This window comes from Photinus pyralis, unplaced genomic scaffold (assembly GCF_008802855.1).
Source record: "Photinus pyralis isolate 1611_PpyrPB1 unplaced genomic scaffold, Ppyr1.3 Ppyr1.4_LG1, whole genome shotgun sequence".
NCBI classification, from domain to species: domain Eukaryota; kingdom Metazoa; phylum Arthropoda; class Insecta; order Coleoptera; family Lampyridae; genus Photinus; species Photinus pyralis.
The window spans coordinates 32,061,171-32,084,624 of NW_022170249.1; the positions used below are offsets into that span (position 1 = coordinate 32,061,171).

At 37.3% G+C, this 23,454-nt stretch overlaps 2 protein-coding genes across 7 annotated transcripts in view; one reads left to right on the forward strand and one right to left on the reverse strand.

Moving 5' to 3' along the window:
• Positions 1-1,635, forward strand: part of LOC116174526 — a 29,845-nt gene extending 28,210 nt beyond the window's left edge. For all 3 annotated transcript variants that reach the window (XM_031492468.1, XM_031492463.1, XM_031492472.1), the window contains one exon: positions 1-1,635. In XM_031492468.1, coding sequence (XP_031348328.1) covers positions 1-1,489 — 1,489 coding nt within the window. In that variant the 3' untranslated portion in view covers positions 1,490-1,635.
• Positions 1,633-23,454, reverse strand: part of LOC116174501 (receptor-type tyrosine-protein phosphatase delta-like) — a 26,919-nt gene continuing 5,097 nt past the window's right edge. For 3 of the 4 annotated variants that reach the window (XM_031492438.1, XM_031492450.1, XM_031492455.1), the window contains 31 exons: positions 22,647-22,848; positions 22,404-22,600; positions 22,186-22,327; positions 22,024-22,134; positions 21,808-21,975; positions 21,625-21,762; positions 21,444-21,571; positions 21,202-21,385; positions 21,092-21,153; positions 20,857-21,040; positions 19,609-19,727; positions 19,361-19,553; positions 14,523-14,846; positions 14,215-14,471; positions 14,100-14,169; positions 13,858-14,051; positions 13,589-13,791; positions 13,124-13,534; positions 10,328-10,389; positions 10,179-10,276; positions 8,513-8,635; positions 8,376-8,463; positions 8,247-8,323; positions 7,920-8,195; positions 7,742-7,869; positions 7,317-7,693; positions 7,051-7,265; positions 6,863-7,000; positions 6,663-6,814; positions 1,832-1,967; positions 1,633-1,774 (listed from right to left, as the gene is read on the reverse strand). In XM_031492438.1, coding sequence (XP_031348298.1) covers positions 1,679-1,774; positions 1,832-1,967; positions 6,663-6,814; positions 6,863-7,000; positions 7,051-7,265; positions 7,317-7,693; positions 7,742-7,869; positions 7,920-8,195; positions 8,247-8,323; positions 8,376-8,463; positions 8,513-8,635; positions 10,179-10,276; positions 10,328-10,389; positions 13,124-13,534; positions 13,589-13,791; positions 13,858-14,051; positions 14,100-14,169; positions 14,215-14,471; positions 14,523-14,846; positions 19,361-19,553; positions 19,609-19,727; positions 20,857-21,040; positions 21,092-21,153; positions 21,202-21,385; positions 21,444-21,571; positions 21,625-21,762; positions 21,808-21,975; positions 22,024-22,134; positions 22,186-22,327; positions 22,404-22,600; positions 22,647-22,848 — 5,253 coding nt within the window. In that variant the 3' untranslated portion in view covers positions 1,633-1,678. The remainder of the gene's footprint in view (positions 1,775-1,831; positions 1,968-6,662; positions 6,815-6,862; positions 7,001-7,050; positions 7,266-7,316; positions 7,694-7,741; positions 7,870-7,919; positions 8,196-8,246; positions 8,324-8,375; positions 8,464-8,512; positions 8,636-10,178; positions 10,277-10,327; positions 10,390-13,123; positions 13,535-13,588; positions 13,792-13,857; positions 14,052-14,099; positions 14,170-14,214; positions 14,472-14,522; positions 14,847-19,360; positions 19,554-19,608; positions 19,728-20,856; positions 21,041-21,091; positions 21,154-21,201; positions 21,386-21,443; positions 21,572-21,624; positions 21,763-21,807; positions 21,976-22,023; positions 22,135-22,185; positions 22,328-22,403; positions 22,601-22,646; positions 22,849-23,454) is intronic. The other variant, XM_031492445.1, reaches the window with a different exon arrangement.

The window sequence follows — 23,454 nt, forward strand, 5'->3', positions numbered from 1 at the left end:
ATTTCATCATATGCACCATCATCAGCATGCACACAATCCTCACTGCCAAATAAATAATGAAAGTCAAAGCCAACCATTTACAAACGACATGCATCTAAGACGGAGCCGCTTGCAGCATTCAAATAAGGCAAATTATGAGAACACTTTGGAAACCGAGGTTCACCGATCCAATGATAATAGTGAAAGTACCGACACATCGAGTTGTGTTGATCACGTGCCTCATACTTTAACTGCGCGGAAAGTGAAGAAGAAGGTGGATATCGCATCCTTAAAATCCGTTGCATGTACGAACCGGACCAACGTTCAAAATGTCTTTAATCAAACTTGTCAAAGTTATTCAGCTGACAATGATAATATCCACGAGGATGATGTTTCGGAAGGAAATCAACAGATACTAAATGATAATTCCCAGTGTCGTTTCTTGCCTCGATTACAAGGAGTTGAGAATGCTGCATTCCAAAACCAAGAGAGCCCAACTGCAAAACCGGAGGCTACAGAATCCGAAGTCTATTTTGCAGACGTCAGCAGCTGTTGCAACATTTCTTTGAAAAATGACGGACAGGATTCGTCGGTGTACGATGAAGCAATGGAAATTCAAAAACCTAGGTTGATGCCTCTGCAAAATATTCAAGGGTCATCTAACGATAAAGATAATAGTCAAATTTTACAAACATTTCAAGAGAACATATCATCTTCCACTGTGACAGAAGATGAAGAATATTTAGCGCACAGATTAGGAAAACGACAGTTGTCGACTCGAAGTCGTTTACCTTTTCCATTACCAAACAATCATGACGGCTGCGACATGAATTCCGACCCCTGCATTCAGTTATTACCCAAAGACATCTCTCAAAATAGCTTATGTAGCAGCGTGCAGACACCCATGACCGAAACAACCGACGACGCCGTCTCCCCAGGATCTCCAACTGGACAATCCCCGATGAACTATTACGATGATGGTACCAATCATCACATCAGTCAACGGCATGGAACATTCTCCAATCAAAATTTAGATCAATTTCTCGCACCCGACGCGCAGTACGAAGTTATACAAGAGCAATCGGGTTCGATACCGTTTAGACAAAATTACAACTCGACCTGTACGACGGCGACGACAACTTTTAGCAATCTTACAAATACAATTTCTAGTGTCAATAATTTCGGCCAAAACTATCTTAATAACCAAACCAAAAACTTCAATTCCATCCAAACTACAAAAAACATTCCACCCAAGAGTTTAAACTTTAACCAACTGTCAAATACTAAGAAAAATCTCGGCTCGAATATTTCGAACTTAATTCAAAATTTAGGCGTCAATCCTGTCGGTCTGTTGTACAGTGAAGCTAATAGTTCGGTCGACGAGGAAGTGCAGTGTCAGGGATGTCATAGCGATGGTACGATGGATTCCGGCTGGCATAGTGGTTCAGAGAAACAGGAACGTGGTGCGGAAAGTGGTGACAGTTGTACGCATAGAGCTGTGAATGTGTAAATACTGTGTTAAGAACAAGAATCTGGTAGGGCCAAATGAGTTTATTTTTCATATGTAAACAAAACGCTTTTATTTCTTATATTGCCCCATAAAATATATTTATTATCTTTGTTTTGATAGTAACTTAAATAAAACAGTAATTACTTTCCAACCTATCTAATTCCTAATATTTCAACTACCATTGTCACGTCATTTATTTGATGTGGAAGCCGGCGAGAAGTTTGAATACAAACTGAACCCACTTAGGTAAAGCAACGCAGCTCTGTATAGAAATACGAATTGTTCCTAGAAGTAACATGTTATAATTATAATAACAACAAACGAGTTCAATTGTTAAGTTACCTTTTCAGATACAAACTGTTTACGGTTACGTCTTACTGTCCTCACTGCCAAACACACGTCGCATTGTTGTTCCAAGTTGATTTTTTCAATTAAAAATGCGAGTGCCAAGAATAAACCGCAGGCTGTTGATCCATTGCTGTAAACAGAATTTCAATTACTCGCCGGCGCCATGATTTGTAAAGTAGATATACTAAAAATGCGCCAAAGCCCAAAGCTTCATTGAAATCTTCATGTAGAAGAGTAGTTGGTACCTCAGAGTAAGCTTGCTCTGAAGTTGCAGGTTGTACTGCAGTGCAATAAGGTTTAGTTCTGTGTTACCTGCCCATTACACCAAAGTACGTCTATGTATAATGTTTACGTTAGTTTTTGTTGGTTTTCGTTAATTTTGTCCAAAATGACATTGGTATTTCCTTGGCGTTATCCCAAAATCGAAATTGTTAGTGGATGCGAGTGCAATACTGTCTTTATCTACGACTATTAGGTACTTTAATTAGATTAATATTTTATTAGCATTTACATTAGGTACAATAAATACGCAAAATCACTGGAATGAAAACAAAGCAAACAGTTACATTGAGCATGGGTCCCAAAATGTGGAGTGAGCGATATTGGAAATTTGTTTAGCTGTATCCAACTTATTTGTCAAGGAAGTACCTATCACTTTAATCTGTGCTATCACTGTATCCTTCGGCTTACATATTTTCGATTCTGAAGAATACCTATTTTACCATTAAATCAACATTGACAATAAGTATTTCAAAAACATTTTGCTATATTGTTTATGCTTTAGTTTTTCAAGCGTACCGTTCTGTAAAAAGACAAGGTTCTATGCTAGTATATCCACAGAATTCAGGCACTGGTAAATTACTCACTTAATAAAATGTATGAGCGATTTGGCCACATGATATGGTGGCCTCTCGATGCACGAATTCAGATCGCTTATGCTGAGAGGTCATTTTATAAAGTCTTTTGTATGTATGTATGTAGTATGTGTGAGTATTTATGGCAATATTATGGAACTAATTGAGTTACAGCGTCCGCTCTAGCTCGCCTTTTAGGTAATTTTCTCTACTTCAAAAGTGGTAATAACACATTTCCTCTTCAGAACACTCCTTTACTTCTTTTTTTTTACGAAAAACTGAGAAAAGTCCAAATGTTTGTCGATTTTCACCAGAGCTGGGTGGAGCGTTCTAAAAAACCGCTCGATCTAATCCTTGCGATCATCGAGTTGTTTTTCAAAGCGAAACCGCTTGCGAGTTCCGAGCACTCCTAAAGGTGTTCGAGCGGTTTATCTCGAGCGGAAAAAGCCCTCGGGAGCGGAAAAAGAGCTTGCGAGCGGAGAAAAACGCGCATGAGCGGAAAAACCGCTCGTGGGCAGAAAAAAAAGCGCTCGAGCGCCGAGCACTTTAAGTAAACCCTCGAGTATCGAGCACCAAACGGCCGCTCCGAAAAGTGCTCGCGAGGCAAGCGCTTTTTCCGCTTGGAGCGCTTTTTCGAGCGGAACGCTCGCGAGCAGTACCAAGCTTTCCCATTTCCCATTTTCCTTTTTACCACGGTTAGACACATATACAGGGTGGTGCCTAGCGCAACGCAGCATAGGGATTTCAATGGTAATTTCTTTATAGTCAATTACTAGCTCCCCTAATTATTTTAGAGCAAAAGTCTAAATACGTTTTTTTAGAGAAAAAAATACTGCATCTGTTCATACTTTTTTTTTAGTTATAATTTTCCATTTTTCAAAACAGTAAAAATCGACAAAATAAAAAATTACATTTTTATAAATCAGTGATGCTTTGGAACCTTTTAACAAACTACAAGCGCATCGCATCTATAGTTATTTATGCAATGAGTGTATAAATGAGGCGTTTTATTGGTGAGTGAGATGTTTAGTCCACGAGCGCAGCGAGTGGACTAAATTCGAACGAACCAATAATCGCCGATTTATACATGAATTGCATACAACGTTTTTTTGTCGACTTCACTGGGGTAGGTAATTTTAAATTCAACTACAAGAAATTACAAACGAAATTATGAGCTCCGACGATTTTTCACTAAATTACAGCTATTGTCGTTGCTATAGTAATGTGTTGTTTTATGCTGTATCAGTCCTCGTAATCGCCGTGGAAGATTATGTTGCTTGCTCTGCTGCGGAGACGATTTTAACATTATATCCACTCAAATCAAAAGAAACTTATTGGAACGGTTTCGATCAGTTCGGCAATTGATGGAATACAATGAATTTGAAAGGAGATATTTCCGAAAATGTCACGTTGACATTTTACCTTATTGTAAAATGAACCTTTTTATTTTGTAGATTTCTACGGTTTTGAAAAACGGAAAATTATAAGTAATATAGTATGAACATATGCAGTATTTTTTTCTCTAAAAAAACGTATTTAGACTTTTGCTCTAAAATAATTAGGGGAGCTAGTAATTGACTATAAAGAAATTACCATTGAAATCCCTATGCTGCGTCGCGCTAGGCACCACCCGGTATATTATTAGGATGTAAAAAAACCATGACTGCCATCTCAAAGTGGTAACTAATAGAAATGGCGGCCAATCCAAGATTGCGGATGTTGAGTTTTATAAAATTAACGATATCTTTAGAACTATTGGTCCGACTTCATCATTTTATTAAATGAAAGCTTTTGTGTGTGCTACAATATTATCAAACTACTTTTTCGATAAAATCAACGATTAGTAAACGAACGGAAATTTTTTTAACTCTTAACATTTAATGAAAACTAAATCAGCCCCTTCGTTACTTTCAAAAGTTTAATATACACTAAAATCTGCTACTTCTTCCTCTTCTTCAGTAACGTTTTCACAAGTTGGCGGTTTGCATGCGCTTGTACACTTTAAGTTATTAGCATTAGATAATTGTCATGAGCCAGTTGGTAAATACGCGAAGTGATATGGAAGCCAAACTTAGGGTTATCTTTCATCTTCTTTTCTGCTTCCGGAATAGCATCTCTTGGATTTTGACGTACAATGTTCCAATGTATTTTTTGTTTTCACATAATTTATGTCAAATTTTCTGGCACAATATACACCTTTCCACCAATATTAACAAACTGATTACTTACCTTATAACTAAAAGCCATATTTGATAGTATTTATTGCAAGACAGTCAGTCTTGTCAGTTGTAAAGTTCTTGTTTACAGTTAAGCGGAAGTGTGTTTAAAATTTTCGAAGATGTTAGTCGAAGTGCTGTGTTTATCGAGGAGGCGTCGCTTATGTGAAGCCTTGTTTTCCCAGTACTCGTTAAAGGGAGTTCTTTCATCATTAAAGAGCCAAATTTACATCTGTAATTACAACGAACCCAATGTCATCTAAATCGAGATACAAGTTCAATTAAAGTAGAGAAGTGAAGTTTACAGAAACATAATCCGCACATACCAATTTCATCATTTGGTATTTGATTTGGTCTTAACATGCCTCTTCAGCTACAATCTATCTGTAGACGTAACTACAATGATGTTTGTATTTCGTTTTTCTATATTAATTTCACGGAGTTTCTTATCAGTGTTAAGGTGAAGAACCTAAAGTAATGGTTCCATAGATCGGCTTTCCTTCTTAGGTATATTTATATTGAATTCGTAGGCCTGATTTTTTTCGTTTCAAACGTTTCTGGATTGGTTGTTATGAAATTAAACTTTCACTATCAGAAGAAGCCTGCAAAGTCCTACTTACTTGCTTCTATTTCACAGTGTACAAACTATTTTATCTTTCTCTTTCTCTACGGTGTTTATGGGTGATATTGTGAAAGGTTTGGAAATTGCTCCCAATAGTTTGTCGTTTTCTAATGCACGTGTACCTTCTGTTGATGTAGAGAGAAGTTTCTCTGCTTAGTGCTTAATAATTAATTCTTAGCGACAGGAGGCAATCATTCCGTGTAGAAAACTTAGAGAAACATCTTATTGCTAGTGTTGATCGTAATTCCTTTCTTATTATTATTATTATTTAAAAAAATTCGGAAAAAACCTACTTTGAACTAACAACTCAAGTAAATGCCAATGCAGAGTAAAAATCGATAGGTGAAGGAAATGTCGCGGATACTGTCGCTACGGTACTTAATCGTGCGCAATTGTTTTGTTAATTCCAATCTAAAATTCTCGCACATCTCCTTTGATTGACATTTTATAGGTTTGAGTGAGTAGGTTAAGTTACTCTTTAACCGTAAGGGTAGCGGTAGATAAAGTGATCGGAGGACGTTCATAACATGGGACAATGCTGCTTCTATGGTAACGACCGCGGCCGCAGAACCATAAGCTTGCTATTTTTGACGTCTAAATTAAATTCAGAATTGTCAGAAGCTTTACAATGATTTATATGGCTTCTGCTATCAAGCTTTGTATTACCTATACACACACGACTGAATCCCAATCGTCCTAACGCTCGCTCGATCGATGGCTTCATGTGGATGAACAGATTACGATGAAATTTTGCAGGTGGATTCTTTATCAAATTTGCAGATCAGAGTTTGTTAGTTATGACATATTTGTTAGTTATGAACCGAATTGCATGAAATTTCTAATGCCGAATCAATACATGTTTTTTGGCGCATATTCAATCCGATTTTTTTAAATTGTTAAGGGTTTTAAGTAAGACTTTGTGTAGACACCTTGAATAAAAGTAGTTCTAGTCTTTGCATATTCAAATAATGTCTTTACCTAGGAACAAGTCCCACCAGGGCGAGTGTCTCCGTCTCCTTTCAAGAACTCGACCAAAACCGATACAAGGCAGTCATTAGTAATTAAAAATTTGTATTTAGTTTAGTTGATAATCGCCGGATTAATGCTAATAAAAAATACAAAGCTATACTCACTGGCAGGTCACAACAGTAGGACTGTTCTGTCCTCTAGATACTCTATCGGTTTCTTCCCACAGCTTAAGCAGTCCGTCCATATCAGTTGGCACAATTTCATTGGCCGCCCATCTCTTAAACGAGATCAAACTGATTACCCGCTTGATGCTTTTCTAAAATGTAACTTGGATACTCCTTTGTACAAGCATCGTGATGATTACCTTATTCTTGTTGTTACGTAAATGAAGAGTAGTTATAGAAAAACTTTCCTGTTTCGTTTTATTCTGGTACTTTATCTTTAGATATGGCACAGGATTTATTTCTTCGACATGTTGTGTTGGCCAAAATAGGCAGCTTTCCTACGGTAGAGCGATTAGTTTAATATGTAAGAGGCTGGCTAGAAATGTACAATATCGTCATTCGTAATCTTGTTTAACGAAATAATGGTGGTTACTTCCTTTTCATCTACCATTCTCCAAAAGTCTGACACGGTGTGTGGTAGGGGTTGTTGAGTGACAATGAATCGTTGAGGTGCTCGAAAACCATCAACCTCTACTGAGTTTATGTAATCCGAATGCTCATCACTTACCGGGTACCTTGTTAAATATACTCTTCCATGTATACCTAAAAAGTTATTCAGTAGTTACACCACGTAGTTCTGAAAAAATATATTACTAGGAACTATTTCTTCGAATCTGTTCTTATTTGCCCATTCAGGTTGAGGAGCGGCAGGTAACGATGCTTGCATCACGTGATCCTGCCATTCAGTATCCCGAAGGTACTCCATATGATGTTGAAGACTATTTGAATCGATAATTTTTTCAACGGCTTTGCTAATAGAATCATCACAAGGTAAGTTCGTTTGAGGAGCAATTAAGCACTCGAGCAAAACCAAATGTGCCAATTTATATTGTTCAACATTATCAACTAAATTGGCTCTCTGCTGTCGCAAATTATGCTGATGTTTCAAAACATCGACTACCCCTTCTCTAGCTGCCATTCTTAGGCACAGATCGCATAGAATAATTGTGCCTGTTCGACCAACGCCTGCACTGTAATAGATACAGGTCATTATATACAAACGTTATTCGATATGATACCTGCAATGAACGACGACTGGTGCTTTTCCTTGAGGTATTGTTAGTAACTTCCGAAGGAAGGGTACTAAACTTTGACTATATAGCGGTACTCCGTGATCAGGCCACGATACAAAGTGCAGTTGCTCAACCTATATGCGTTAGTAAAATTAATGCCAGAATTTTGAAGCTACTCACTTACAGTTCTCTCTTCATTCTTACATTGCACGGCAAAGGTACGATACTCATAATCCGCATAAATTTCCGAATGTAAATAGTCAATCTGGACGTCTCCATACACCAAGCTTTCTCCCAGATTTGGCCAGTACTGCTCAGTTTTCTTTTTACCCCCTTCAATAACATTTGCTAGCATAACGATGTAGTTTACATTTTCTTGCCATATCATTCGCCAAAAATCTACAACCGTTGTCGGTTTTGGACCTTGGGTTGCTATGTACCCATTTGATGTTTTGTAACCCTGCAAAGGTATAGTTCAGTGTATGATTACACTAGAGAATTACCTACTTACCTCAATATAGTTAGCGTTAATGTAATCGGAAAATTCATCTCCTTCCAATTTTTGCAACTTAACTCTTGTATGGTCATCTACGGTACCGTGCTTAAGCCCAAAGTTTACAAAAATTCAAAACGTACTCACATGCTATCAAATTGTTGTACCTGTTCTTAGGTTTATTCTGTGGCAGCACGCCATAATCCCACGGCTTTGTTTGTCCTCTTGGAAATAACTTAAAGAGAATACCTTCATAAAATCTTAAAAACTGAAATTCAAAAAACCTGATGTTGTTTTTCCAATTCTCCGTTCTCAATTGAATCCTTCACGTATTTCTCAAATTCCACAATTTTAATAGGCTTCGAGAAATTGTCGATTTTATTGGAATTGCTCTTACTTGGGATTTCCTGAAAGTAACAATGTACCAAAATAAATAGCTTTCTATATGTCGGGTGAGACAGACTTTCTAAAAATATTTAAATACTTTCCAAAAATCTAAAGTATTTAAATGCTTTGAAAGTATTTAAATATTTAGAAAGGTATTTAACTACTTCGAAATTGAACTGAGATCAGAAATATCCGTTTTGAGGTGCAAATGGGTAAGTTTGGTTTTTCTACCACAACTCAGCTAGCATAGGTCTTTGGAAATTTGGAAATTGAAACACTACCCTCATGCATCCTAACAACATAAGAAAATATCAGATTGTAATGGGTGTGAATATTTTCAACCTGGGCGTGAAGGAATAAAATTTTGTAATTAACTGTGGATAATGTATATTAGGTTTTGTAAACGTATCATTGGTTGTAAGTTTAAATTTACAATAGAGAGAATGGCCGAAGAAAGACGGTAATTTTGATTAGTGGGAATGAAGTCGGTGTGGAACTCGCCTTGTAAGCGCAGGTTTTTAACGCGCACTATTTTAACGTTGCGAAATATTAAAAAGGCGCCTAAAATTATTGTCTTGACTTTTATGTACAAATATAAGGAAGTGGAAAATTTCCTAAAAAGTGAAATCCAATTACTCAAGTCCATTTATCCGAGGAGACTGCAGCGGAGGGTTGCAGATTTTCAAAGCACCAGGCCGTGGTCATCTACGACATCGCCCAAAACATCAAGTTCAAAAACTCCAGCTGAATAAAGAGGGTTAATTCATAAGGTAAAAGACAATATTCCTTTATACTAATTATCCAACGGCGCGGCGTACGTATTTTAATTCTCGCGGTCATTTTGCGTGATAATTCAATGTAACTGTAATTTTTTGCTTTATTTGCGTGTTTAGTTAAAATAAATGTATTCTAATTAATGTAATCTTTTGCAATCGTAATTATTACCGGACTAATCTTTACTAACAGGAACAAAAAGGTTCTGAAATTCAAACGTACACCGAATTATGACAATTGCGTAATTCCTCCAGGCATATTAGAGTTAAAATTTCAGTATCTAGTAATATCTTGCCAAATTTTGATTATTATTTGTTGAAATTAACCAAGTAGGTACCTGCGAAGATAAGAATTAACTTAATTATTCCCTATTATTTACCCATTTATTTACCTGAGCTAGCTGGAAGTATAAAAGTATAATTAAGGTAAGTTCCGAAATACTTCACCACCGACATAGATGCCGAGAAACGAAGGATAAGAAGAATATACACGGCGAATCATTGATAATTTGTAACCCGTCAAAAAGTAGGTACCTATATACTGTCTTGAGTAGCATTTTTTATTACGAATACCACGATGTACGGCACACAAAAAAACAAAAAGTGGAAACTATTGGTTTCAACAGGATGGTGCACCCGCGCACTACGCCCTAATCGTGGGAGAATACGTATTGGACAAATTTTCCATTTTCCAGGAAAAGCATTTGACAGGGAAAAAACAAAAACCTACACTTAAAAATGCTTGAACTTTCCATGTGAAGCAGAACGTAATAATAACCTCGCAACTTACCGGCCTTTTAATGGAGCTAACTGGACTCAAAGTGCGCGGTTGGGAGATTATCTTCTCAGTTGTCAATGGAATAACGTCTGGATTTGTGGAATTTCGACCTGAAATGCTAAAGTTGATCATGTACGCTTAGTAAGTGTTGCAGTACACACCCCCTGTATGCACCATTGTAACCAAAGTATTCCAATTTATACTTTTCTTCTTTCTGTAATAACTAAAACAATTCATTAGCTCGAAATTAATCTGTCTATAAACACAAATTGCCAATTTTCCATTTTGCAACTTGCGATACCATTTCTGTGCGAGTAGGAATATAGGGCCGGTCCTGGACCTGTTCAGGTTCGCTCGCCATTTGGTACTGTCCTTGAAAAGTAAGGCACTGTTATGTTGGTCTTATTCTTCGGGTAGATTCAAATGGCGCTCGCTGTACAAGGTTTGCTCACAAAGCTGGTAACCTTCAGGGTGGACTTAAGGGTATGGAAATTATCAGTTTTAGTGATGACTCTGTAGATGAACACTCGGTATCTAGAAGCGTTTTAAGTTGGGCGGTTCGTTACGAAGATTGACGCTTCCAAAATATTTACTACTGTTTAGGAGTTAGATATAGGTAGAAATTAGTGTGTTAATTTGGAGAGCCACCCGTTAAGGAAAATAGGAAACCGTATTTAATTTGCCGTTTGCAACCGCTACCGTAGGAATATTTAAATAATTTTTACATCCGCCGACAGCTCTCTTGCCAGGAAAGAAGAGAGAGAATCAACTTGTTAAGCGTTAGGTCCGTTAATTACCTGTGTTATTTCGTCTGGCAGGACGAAATTTTGGGATTCTTAACTAGGATGGACAAGGGCGGTTTCCTATTTTTCTATGTAATTAATTTTCTTAATTTAGATTTCTGTTTTGTGTCGTTCGTTAAGTACTTCAACAGAAATTATTGTTACGAAAAAGAGGTCAAGGTTTGTATTGTTTACATTTTAATCTCATCTTTGATTTTATTTAACGTAGATTTCTGAGAATTTTATTTCACTTTTATTCTGTTATCATTGTAAACGCTTAATTTAATTGACAGGTGGATGTTATTTATCGCCTTTTCTTTGTATTTAAAAGACAGAAAATTCTATTTTTCCTAGTATTTTAATTTTGTGTTATCTCTTAATGTCGGTTAAAAATTGATTATAAAAATAATTTTCTACCTCTAGTTTAACTTACGTTAGGGGGGAAATTTTCTGTTGTCAACTGCTTATCATTGGCTGCTTTAATTTATAATTTGGAAGAAGGGTTTCCACTTTAAATAGAACGGACTGAGAAGAGGAAGGGCTTTTTGTCACTGTCAACGCAGAACTACGTTTGGTTGAAATTTAAATCGCCTTTTGCAAACTTGAGAGCAGATCCACGTCTGCAGAAGTTTGAAGTTTGTTTTGGAGTTGTGAAGTTTTTATCGTCAGTTTTGTTGCCAGTCAGGGCAGTTTTTGAGTTGAGTGAAGATTGTTTATTTTCGCTTCGGCGAGTTACCGCAGTAGTTTGGATTGTGTAGAGGCCAGGCAGTTTTGGGAAATTGGTGGAGTTTCCGTTTTACGGAGTGGCAAGCAGAGTTGCGGCAGGTTAGAGTTGCGGCAGTTTTGGAAGTTTGGACCTTCAATAGAGTGCGTCACTAAGGGGTGGTCGGTGCCGACTTAAGTGTTTTTTTGTGTAATTTTGAATTTTGTTGTTTTTTTGTGTACCGTATTTGGGATTAGCAGTTTTGGACATGTACCGAATGTAAGTAAAATTAAGTTTTAATTTTAGTTTTTTTTCTTTGTAATAATTGTTGGTGTCTCTTGTAATATTTTCATTGTGTGTGGGACAATAAAAATTTGAATTTGGTTAATTTTCACAATAATTGCTGTGTATGTCATTCGAACGATTTCATTTCCTTTCATTTACTGTTTTCTTTGGATACTTGCCCAAGGTCCATTTTATTTAATCAAAATTCTTAAGATAGATTTGGAATTGAAGGTATTTGGTCTAACCCACTATCTGGTAGAAGTTAATAATTTAACTGAGAAAAGAGTCAAATTCCTCCTCTGTGCTGGGGAGAAGTTTTGTTCCGAGAAGGATAAAAGTTTGAGCTAGCTAGATTTGTTTAGGTGTTTTGTGTACGGTCTTTTTGCCCTCCGGACCGGTGCACACAGCAGTAAATAGTATACGAAAATCAGCATTAAACCGGCAGAGTCGTGCAGTTTTAAGAAAATATCAACGTGATAACAGATTTCGCCGCCTTACCTCACAGTCCAAGGGCAGGACTGTCGAATTTGGAGAAAGTATACTTAACCGTAATTAGTTGAATGGGTTACAGCTTACAGTAACAGCCTCCGATTAAGTGGATATTACATCCGTTACATGCGCCCTTAAAAAACTTGAATTTTGACACTGATCTCATATTTTTAAGACGTCTGGCAAGGACGCAATTAATTAAAGAAGTTTTAATATTCGAGCATTATCGCAAGGACACGGTGTTGAGCAGGTAAAACCCATCTTCCGTCCCTGACATGGCCGAAGTTTATTAAAGGTGAAACCGTTGGCGGCATCTTGTTCAGAGGCCGTTCCGCCGACAATCGCCGCCGTCACCGTCTACATATTTGTCTTGTAAATGACCGCGGGATTTTTTTTCTTATCTTCATTAAATTTCATTTTGTAATTATACCGCTTAATTTTTTTGTAAAGGAGAACCGAAGCCACTGTCGGTGCGTGAGCTTCCGGCGGAAGTTCGACTTTGAATGTGGCATGACAGAGACCTTTGATCTCACTAACCTACTTCCCAATATCATCTATAATATTGACGTACCTTCCAAGAGGACAAGCGACTTTGAGCTTCACCTTATCTAAATCTGAAGGTCACCACCAGATTAATGGAGGACCGGCTCTATTTAACTACAAGTAGCTTTATCCAATAATGTAAAAATGGCAGTTACCATATACCAATCCATATGACTGGAACTAAAAGCAAAAGCAACAAAGCGAATAATCCATAGTTTGCCGACCCTTCCTCCATTTTTGATCCAATTGTAGTGGCATTTAAGGTATAAACATTGTGCCTTTTTAATCCATCGAAAGCACTAATTATCAAAATTGTGAATACGTAATTTGTCGAAGCTAACAAAGGTTTGTTGTGTATTTCAATTTGTAGGTGCAGAGATGTAGATTTTCTATCATCACCGATGACGAAAATTTTTGTAGACGTTTTTAAGGTGGTGATATTTAAATCGGCCACCATCCAAGTTGTTAGATCTCTTGGAATTTTCGCTTTTCTCCACAGTTCACTTGGATATATCTGCTGATTTGGCCCTTCATCGGAATCGCTTGACACGAATATGAACATTTGCCTATAATTTGTTTATTACTCAATCACGTGTAGCAGGGTGATGTGCGAGCCTCACACTGTGTCTTCAAGGTTTGATACCCCTTGTATATCCACTGAAACTGTATCATTTGCGATTGCGGAAATAGCGGGTTCTGGCCGAATATTTGGAGTTTTAGGCGGACTAGATTGTGTTAAGTGCAATCCCGGCGAAAACATTATGTTGAATGAATGGACATAAATGTCCAATTTCGACGCATAACACGAATCGTTTACTAACACCTGGAAACAAAAAAAATGGTGAGGGTGACCGAACAGCTGGGTTAGGTATGTCTATCTATAACTGACCACGTATTGATATGACAGTTGGTACTCTCTTTCAGTTATTGCTATAGATTGCTCCAAGCATATACCGTTATGAGCATAAATTTTAATAAAAAATCCGGTAAGAGGCCCATTCGTAATACTTGGATGACTCCATGAGAGAGTTAAATTGTAATAATCATCCCATGCGGCAGATACGTTTTGAGGAGCTTCAGGAGCTAAAAAATGAAATCCTTAATTTTTGTCTCTAAAGTAGTTTACCGTACCTTCCTGCACTGTGGTCGCAAAAATCCTTGTAGGTTGATTAAAAAGCGTTCCAATGTTTTTGGCACGTACCTAAAAGAAATGTTTACCAAATCGCATTATATTATTATAATTTACCTCTAACTCATACGCAGTCCGTACAATCAAATTTTTCAGAGTAATGCATAAATAAGAAGGCCACAATGTGCATTCTTGTAGTGGAATATAAGATGACTCGCATACGGTCGTGGTGGACCACCTACTTGGCTTTTCATGGCAATAACTAACAAAAATCTCCGCCAATATTCCCGTTGGGGGATAGGGTGGAAGAAATCGGAAAGAAATTGATGATTCATCTTTTGAAAATATTACAATGTCTTTTATAGGGTTTGGTACTGAAATTGGACACAAATGAAATGGAAATTCGCAAGTTTATTCTCACTAACCCGATGGTTCGGTACGAACAACAGCTACCATACCAGTAGTTTTACTCATTCTTCCATTTTTGCGTCCAACGTCGATACTTACGGTGTAGTTTGAATAAGATAGCAAATCTGTTAAAGCTATTGGTTCATTAGAACTGATTGAAGTAAGATTTAAAGTTGAAGGCGATTGTGTAGGACACCAACTATTCAGGCAATGGAATGTTACATAATAATCCAACAAGCCTCTTATCATTGTGCAATGTGGTCGATTCATATAAATACGTATGCTCGTGTTTTGCGATTCGATGGTCTTGATTGAAGGAACTTCTGCTTCATTCGGCATCGCTGAAAAGAATTTCAATCGATTAATTCTTTTATCTCCGCTCTCTACCGAAAACCAGATTTTGCACTCTCATTTGTGGGAGCAAAGTGTGCGTTTACTTTTTGCGGGAGATAAGGTAATCAAAAATTCCCTATATACGGGAGGTAAAGTAATTTCCAGGAAACCTAAATGTGTTGATCTGTAACCTGTAGTGCTTTCGTGGTTATAAATGCCTATTTTTTTCAAATAAATGGAACATTAGCTAATGACGTCCTGATGGAATGATTTTACGCTCAGATAGGTTTCGTTTAGGTTCATCAGGTTGTCGTGAAACCTGATTATCCATCTAATTCGTTTACTCGTTTACTAAACCGCTCATTTCGAAGCGGTGCGTAAATCTATCGCTATCTCTGTTCGTTATGCTCTTGTCTGAATATTCTTCTAAAACGCCTGCCGCTGTTAAAACTACACTTAATATCGTCTGCTATTTGAAATAGTGGCAAAAAAGGAATTTTTTGATCTAGGTATGATCTTTATTATGGTCCTCATGGTTTAGTTCAGGGGTGTTTTTCCCTACATTGAAAAGCGTCTGTTGCTCCCAACGCTGCCCTTGAAATCGTCTGCCATACCATATTTCAAAACTATGAGAAAAATGGCACTTCATAATATAAATATTTTCCGTGATCCTTATGGTTTAGTTGATGCCCAAAATGGTCACTTTTTCAGCGCCGCCCCCAAGTTAATGCTGCCACTTACAACTTGCAGACGGGCGATTTAGTTACTAGTTTTCAACGTACTACTTTCGGCCTGTATTGTCGAATATTTTGTCGTTTACATTGAAAAATTGGAAATTTGTTTCCACAATAACTGCCTTCTGGGCACAAATAGCATAGCATTCATTCAAATATATAATGTTCCGACATTTGCATGAAACAAAAATTATTTAGCTAATTCCTGCATTTTCGACGTTATTTAGGAAATAAGTTGTTAAAAAACTCCCATATAAAATATAGATCTTTCATTTTTATCACACACTGATAATAATTTGCTATCAAACTTAATTTCATTCACAAGCTTAAACCCTTAGCAACCATCGGTCGATAACAGAAGTTTATTTTTTTTACCTCGAAACAAAGTTATTGAGGAAATCGCAAGGCAACTTTTGCACTTTTTGTAAACGCCACCTTAAGGCCGCACATTTCCACTTGCATTCATTTCCCACTTGTAAGATGGAACTTCTGTTAAAATCGTAAAAATCCGGCCACAAATATGAAAGATACCGTTGCACATGGGCAATCCATTTTTGACGTGCTACTTCAATTTCAGTTTATAAGAAGAATTTCATTTCAATGCTTTTCTAAATAAGAATGTTGAAACTGCGCATGCGCAAACCTAAATTTTGAAACTAATTTATTGTGTGATCAAAAACTCTCTAAACCTTCCCCATATAGTTTTTATTCGTTGAAGTTTTTAAAAATAAAAGCGACTATAGTTTCGGCGTACTGCCATCATCAGGCGATGTAAAATTTAACAGGAAAACGGTAAGTTACAAACATTGAAGACGAATAAGACGAACATGTTGTTTTTTAATTATTAACTGGCCGAAGCCAAATGAAACAACCTGAAGGGTGGTTAAACCGGAAAGGTTGTCCTAAGTTTCAAAACGAATTATTATCAAGCCTTGTTAAGACAACCAACCGGAGGGTTGAATTATTACATTAAAAGTTGAAAGTTGAATTTAACACATTTCAAAAGAACCGGGGGGAAAAATAAACTTATAAAAGTTGAAACTATTGTGACTACATATTTAAATTAATTAAGTTAAGTTTAAATTCGAGATCATGCAGACGGCATGTCTAGAAATGATTTCTAGACATGCCGTCTGCATGATCTCGAATTTAAACTTAACTTAAATAATTTAAATATGTAGTCACAATAGTTTCAACTTTTATAAGTTTATTTTTTCGCCCCGGTTCTTTTGAAATGTGTTAAATTCAACTTTCCAAACCTGAACAGGTATGACAACTCAATCTGGAAACCAATTAGATCCTCCCTAAAACCACAAACTACATCTCCACCTATAAGAAAACTACCACCAGCACTGGGGTGGGCTAAAAGTTGCAAGGAGAAAACGGACTTGTTTGCTTACCATCTATCCGGTATTTTCCAACCACATGAAGACACACTCATCAACCCAATTCCAGAAAACCTTATATCACCTCAAACTCCCCACCCTCCCATCCCATCAATCATACCAAAGGACATCAAATCCGAGATTCAACGACTAAAGCTCAAGAAGTCACCAGGGCTGGACCAAATTACACCCAGAATGTTACGAGAACTCCCAAGAAAGGGAATAGTACTCTTGACCTACATTTTCAATGCAATACTACGACTTCAGTATTGGCCTACAGAATTTAAAAAAGCCGAAATAATACTAATTGCCAAGCCAGGTAAAGATCCCGGCTATGTAACTTCATACCGCCCCATAAGCTTATTGTCGGTGACCTCCAAACTCCTTGAAAGACTCGTGCTAAAAATTCTTGATCCAGAATTTTCAACAAACTGGATACCAGACTACCAATTTGGTTTTCGCAAACGGCATTCAACAACTCAACAGTGTCATCGGATCACCCAAGTAATAAATACTGCTTTCGAAGAAAAATCATACTGCACAGCTGTTCTTCTGGACGTTAGCCAGGCATTTGATAAGGTCTGGCATAAAGGGCTTATCCACAAAATCGAACACATCCTACCACCTTCATTTCACAAATTGCTCGGATCTTACCTAAGTCACCGGCAATTTCGAACGCGGGTTAATGACGAAACCTCAGCACTATACCCCATCAATTCGGGTGTATCTCAGGGAAGTGTCCTGGGACCCTTCCTTTATATACTATTCACGTCAGACCTTCCTACCACTTCTAACACAACGATAGGCACTTTCGCTGACGACACTATTATACTCGCGAAACACAACAACGTAACCATCGCATCGCGACACGTCCAAAGCCACCTCAATCTTCTCCAAGTCTGGCTTAACAAATGGAAAATTTTAGTCAACGAAACGAAGTCGAGCCATGTGACGTTTACTTTGCGCAAAGAACTATGCCCACCCATCTATCTAAATAACGTCGAAATACCCCAGGCTACTTCCATGAAATACTTAGGACTTCCATATGGATAATAAGCTGACCTGGGCGGGACCACATCAACAAAAAAAAGAGACACATAGAACTACGATTAAAAAATCTCTACTGGATAATAGGAAGAACATCATCACTATCACTGGGCAACAAACTCCTGTTATATAAAACAATTATCAAGCCCATATGGACTTATGGAGTTGAACTGTGGGGCTGCGCAAGCAAATCAAACGTCGCTACCATGCAAAGATGCCAGTCAAAAATACTACGAGCAATCAGTAACGCGCCGTGGTACGTAACTAATCAGATGTTACACGAAGATCTTGGAATCCCGTTTATAACTCAAGTCATACAAGATCAAACAACAAAACATCTTGACAAGATCGCAGTCCACACCAATCCTCTGTTGTCAGACCTCCCACATGACGAAGTCCTAAGAAGACTCAAGAGACGTTGGCCCACTGATTTGCAGTAACGAGAACCCATCGATGGAGGGGCCCTCACCACGCCACTTCTAAAGACAACAAATTGGCTTATAGGATGCTATGTGTTCTGATTGCTGATTATTATATAATAATAAAAAAAAAAACTTTTAATGTAATAATTCAACCCTCCGGTTGGTTGTCTTAACAAGGCTTGATAATAATTCGTTTTGAAACTTAGGACAACCTTTCCGGTTTAACCACCCTTCAGGTTGTTTCATTTGGCTTCGGCCAGTTAATAATTAAAAAACAACATGTTCATCTTATTCGTCTTCAATGTTTGTAACTTACCGTTTTCCTGTTAAATTTTACATCGCCTGATGATGGCAGTACGCCAAAACTATAGTCGCTTTTATTTTTAAAAACTTCAACGAATAAAAACTATATGGGGAAGGTTTAGAGAGTTTTTGATCACACAATATACTTCAACCCCCATTTCGAGGAACGATGGATCCAACCCAAATTTGAAACTAATGTTAGATTTTCCTTTATTCCAAGTGCCTATGTATCAAATTTCGTTCAAATACTTTTATAAATAAAAAAGTTTGCAAGTCGGTTTATAAATGGTCGAGATGCGAAAAGGGCACTGTGAATTTTGAATCGATTCGTCTCAACTTTGGGCATTGCGTATTATATGGCTAAAGCTATGCCCATATTGAATTTCATGCAATTCAGTTAATAACTACCTAACGGAGATGTAAAAGCGATCGGACCTTTATATTGTACCTGTATCTGTAGCGAGTTACTTTACTGTCAATACCTATATCTGATGTATAACTGGGTAAGTACATAATACCTAAAGTGCCTGTAGTGGTAAAATACAGATGGGGATCTGTGGCAACACTGTTTATGAGTGTAAATGATCACAAAAACAATCTAGGTACGTACAGCAAAAATCAAGTGACCTACCTGAAGGTAGCGTATCAACATCTATAGTGGCGGACTCTCCACTCATTATCGTATACGGAACAACAGTGATTCTGTATTGAGAATACGGAATGACGTTAAGTAACCGAGTTACGTTACTTGACTCTCGTAGCGTTCTTCTGGAGCTGTTGTTTGGTATCTTAGCATCCGGATAACAGCCGAGGTAATTAATGTGCTGTAGCCAATAATGGAAATTAAGTGCTAAGACATTTATATAATTTTTCACGTACCTCGTAAGACACTTCATAATGTCTTATTCTTCCATTTGGCACTAATGGTAGGTTCCAGCTTATTTCCAGTGTCGATTCATCTATGGGCGACGCGTTTAATTTATCTACTCTCTCTGGGGCTGTAAAGTAGAATTAAGTATTAATAGTGATCGACACCTGTACCAAAAAATTGTTGATCATGAATCCTAGTTAATGAAGGGTGGTAACAAAGTTGATACAGGATGTATCAGTTAATGTGTTATGTGTAAAAGAAACAAGTTAAAACGCATTTCCACATTGATAGTGCTGCGTCCCCTTTCGTTTTTCCTTTAATGAAAATACCCTGTACATAACCATTTTGTCCGTGCCTGTATATATTCGTACTTGTTACGTGTGCGTGCACGTGCACCGCAGAAGCGAAATTTTGTACTCCTCCCATGCACTGTTGAGAAGCCGTCGACTCTCCGAGAGAAAATTAATATTTTGTGATTTCCGTTTCGTTAATTAACTATTAGCCGATTTTTGTTTCCCAATATTACGTGAAAATGTGTTGCAGCAAACGGTGTCTGATTAAGCTGTGAATGGAAGCGCGCTAATTTATCAAAATGATTAAGCCGTTTCCCAGATTTTTGGGAGACAGGCAACCCAACAATTAATTAAAGAAGTTTTAATTTTGAACGTTATCATACGAGTTCGCGGTGACGGTGCTTGTTAGGAAGTCCAACGTGTCCCTTCCGAATTTGCGAAATCCTATAAAAAGTACGAGCGTGATTTATGGGGGATCTTTTGGTATTTTTAACGCTGACCGTTAAACTTTTGCAATTTTATCGTAAGTGTAATTGAACTAGACCGTTTAATTTCAAGGTAGGTGTTTACCAATTTTCATTTCCGTTGACTATAAGGGAGGCATTTACTTTCTTTAATGTTGTTTTCCCAGTAGATACCGAGAATTCATTTCGCTTTAGTTTAGTAATCCTGTTTTAGGGTTTGGTAGTGATCGATCGTTGTTGCTTGAGTAAGCGTTCTCTGATTGACTGCGTCTCCCATTCCAAAACCACCGATCTTGACCGGAGCAGGGAAACAACTCCTGGTGGCGATCAAGACTGTCGTCTTTTTAAAATAACCACGCGCTCCAGCGTGAGGACATTATTATTTTAGTCGTGTTAATCATATGTGATTTGTGATAAATCATTGGAATATCAATTGCAATGGGAAAAAAATCTTTACTAATCCAGAGAAAATCATATACAGAAAGCAACATTCCCTCACCTCCTTCTTGGGTTTGAAAACCTAGCATTAGCTGAAACTCGTCACTAATTATGCTAAAGAGTCGTGCGGTATAGTTGCGGTACGGTTTTAAGCGTAGTATTTCAAACTCAAGCATGTTCGAAGTTATAATTTGGTTATCAATGCCAAGACGATACAAACTTGCTGGGCAGCTTCCTTCACCGCTCTAAAATGAACATGTACATTATAATTACTGTAACTAAATGTATATTCTTACTACAAATGTGATTAAAGCAGATTCATTAAAAGTTTGAATACTAATTCTGTCCATTTGGATATCTAAAACGGTCAAAATTTATAAACAGTTTTTTTAGTTTCAAATCTTACATTCACATGTGGTGGTAACGTTTACGTAGGGTACAATAACACCTTCAAACGAACTGTTATCTGCTGTAATCAACACTGCTCGAATGAGATAAGATGTCAGAACTTCTAAATGCTTTATCTGAAAAGGAAGTTGGTCCCTGAAGTCTATATTTTCCGAATTATTCCACTCCGTTTGACTTATGGTCTAAAAACGATACCATCACTGACAGATATGTGCCAAAAAGTGGCAACGTTTTGTATACCTTATACTGTATTTTATAGAAGATGGGCACTGCATTTCCATCGTATGATACATTCAGTAGTTGAACCACTATTGAGGTGTGATTAATTATTAAAACAACTGGGGGGTATTGTAATATCGGAGAAGGTGCTATAATAAGAATTAAATCTATAATTAATTGGAGCTTGCTGTGTCTTTATTACGTAGTTTGCATTGTGGATCTCCGAAACCATGCAGACATGCACTGAGAGAACAATATCCAGTTACAATATTACACGGTGGATATGAGCAGTACCCGCATGTTTCTTGACATTTAAACCCATACGTGTTGTGCGGACAGGCTAAAATGTTACTATTAGCGTTTTCAGCTTATTAGGCAGACTTACGATCTTCGCACGCATATCCTGTATATCCTTTGGCACATCTGCACACGTTCTGACTTGACTCTTCTATTTCACAAATGGTACTTTTGTCACAGTTAAATTTGTTTGGTCCGAATATCTCACTACAACTAAAGCAAGCTTTTCCAAAACGACCGTTGCTACAAGTAGATTCTGAAACAAGAAGAGTAAAGTCTGACGACACAATAAACCAGATTTTACCCCGTGGTGATTCATTATCTAAACCAGTATAACTAACTTGGAGAGAAGTTTTGATTACTTCACACGATACTTCAGTTAAATCTAGTGAATCCGCTGTTAAAACACGAATTTCTGCAATAAAAGTATGAACAATTACTACATTTCAATGTGAACCTGGGGTACCATTTTCAGAGCATAACTCGAAATAGTCGACCGACCAAAATGGATTTTTACATTCATCACAAGCACCTGAAGCACGTAAACGCACTTTAGCCGATATCCCTAGTAACGGTGCCGTTATCCTTTCTTCTTGCCATAATCGATCCTAAAATAGATATTTATATAATTATAGACCATGGGGTTCATCTTTTACTGTCATCTAACAAAGGTTTAGTACTTACTCCTTTACTGGAGATAGTTATTTGGTTGATTGGTAAATAATCCGCCACGGTGCCATCAAAGTATAACACTTCCAATGTTAATCTGCATTTGGAGCACATCGCTACAAAAAAGGAAGCGCAAAAGGTTTTTTCTCTGGTAGATATTTCCTCTCCTACTATCTTCTCTGAGAATACTTTGTTGGTGGTAGAATAGTCATCTAGAAAAACTATTAATTGATCAACGGAATAGTATATTCTTCTTACAATCGTGCACCCTCCAATAACCCGGAATTTTCTTACGGCTAACAACCACAATTTTTTTAGTTTCGAATGAGGATGTCTCTTCATCTGTGTAATTTAACATCGGATTCTGGTCGCCCACTTTGTAAAATAAGATGTTATTATCAGTGCGTCGTATAGTGAAATGGGACCATTTCGATGTGTCTAATACGCGTTCATTTGTGTGCTGAAAAAGGTAATGGTGTGACTCAAAACGATTTACGTGAACCTAACATAGGGATGTGACAGAGCCCTCAATCCACCGCAAAGTCATGTTCAAACTAAAATTGAAAGATTTTGTTATTAAAAAACGATCAAAAAAAATTCGAGGACAAAATATTGATATTTACGTCCGCTGTAAGCATTTTAAAATCAAGTACCAGTGCGAAGAGAAAAAACGTACCTGTGTGCGAGACTAGACCGCGTGACGTCAGTTGCCAACACATTTGCCGCCGTACTGGCGTATACGAATTCACTGAATTCATTTATGCTGATTAATTTTTCCATCCAAAGTTTCTTGTAACTTTACAAATAGCGCATTTATCGCAAAAAAACCTATTCATTTTCGAAAATGCGCTGGCGTTTATATATTTTCCAAGATATCAAAAAATAATGTTAACACAGTGTTAGTGATTTTTCCTCACCTTCCTGACGGTAAAATAAAATTTTTATGACTTGTGGGTTTCGTACGAAACTCTGGATAGGACACACAGGAGATTATTTTGTAAATTGCAGTTCTAACTGCGAGTTACACTAATTTACAGTTGTAACTGGGAATTATCCTTGACAGTTA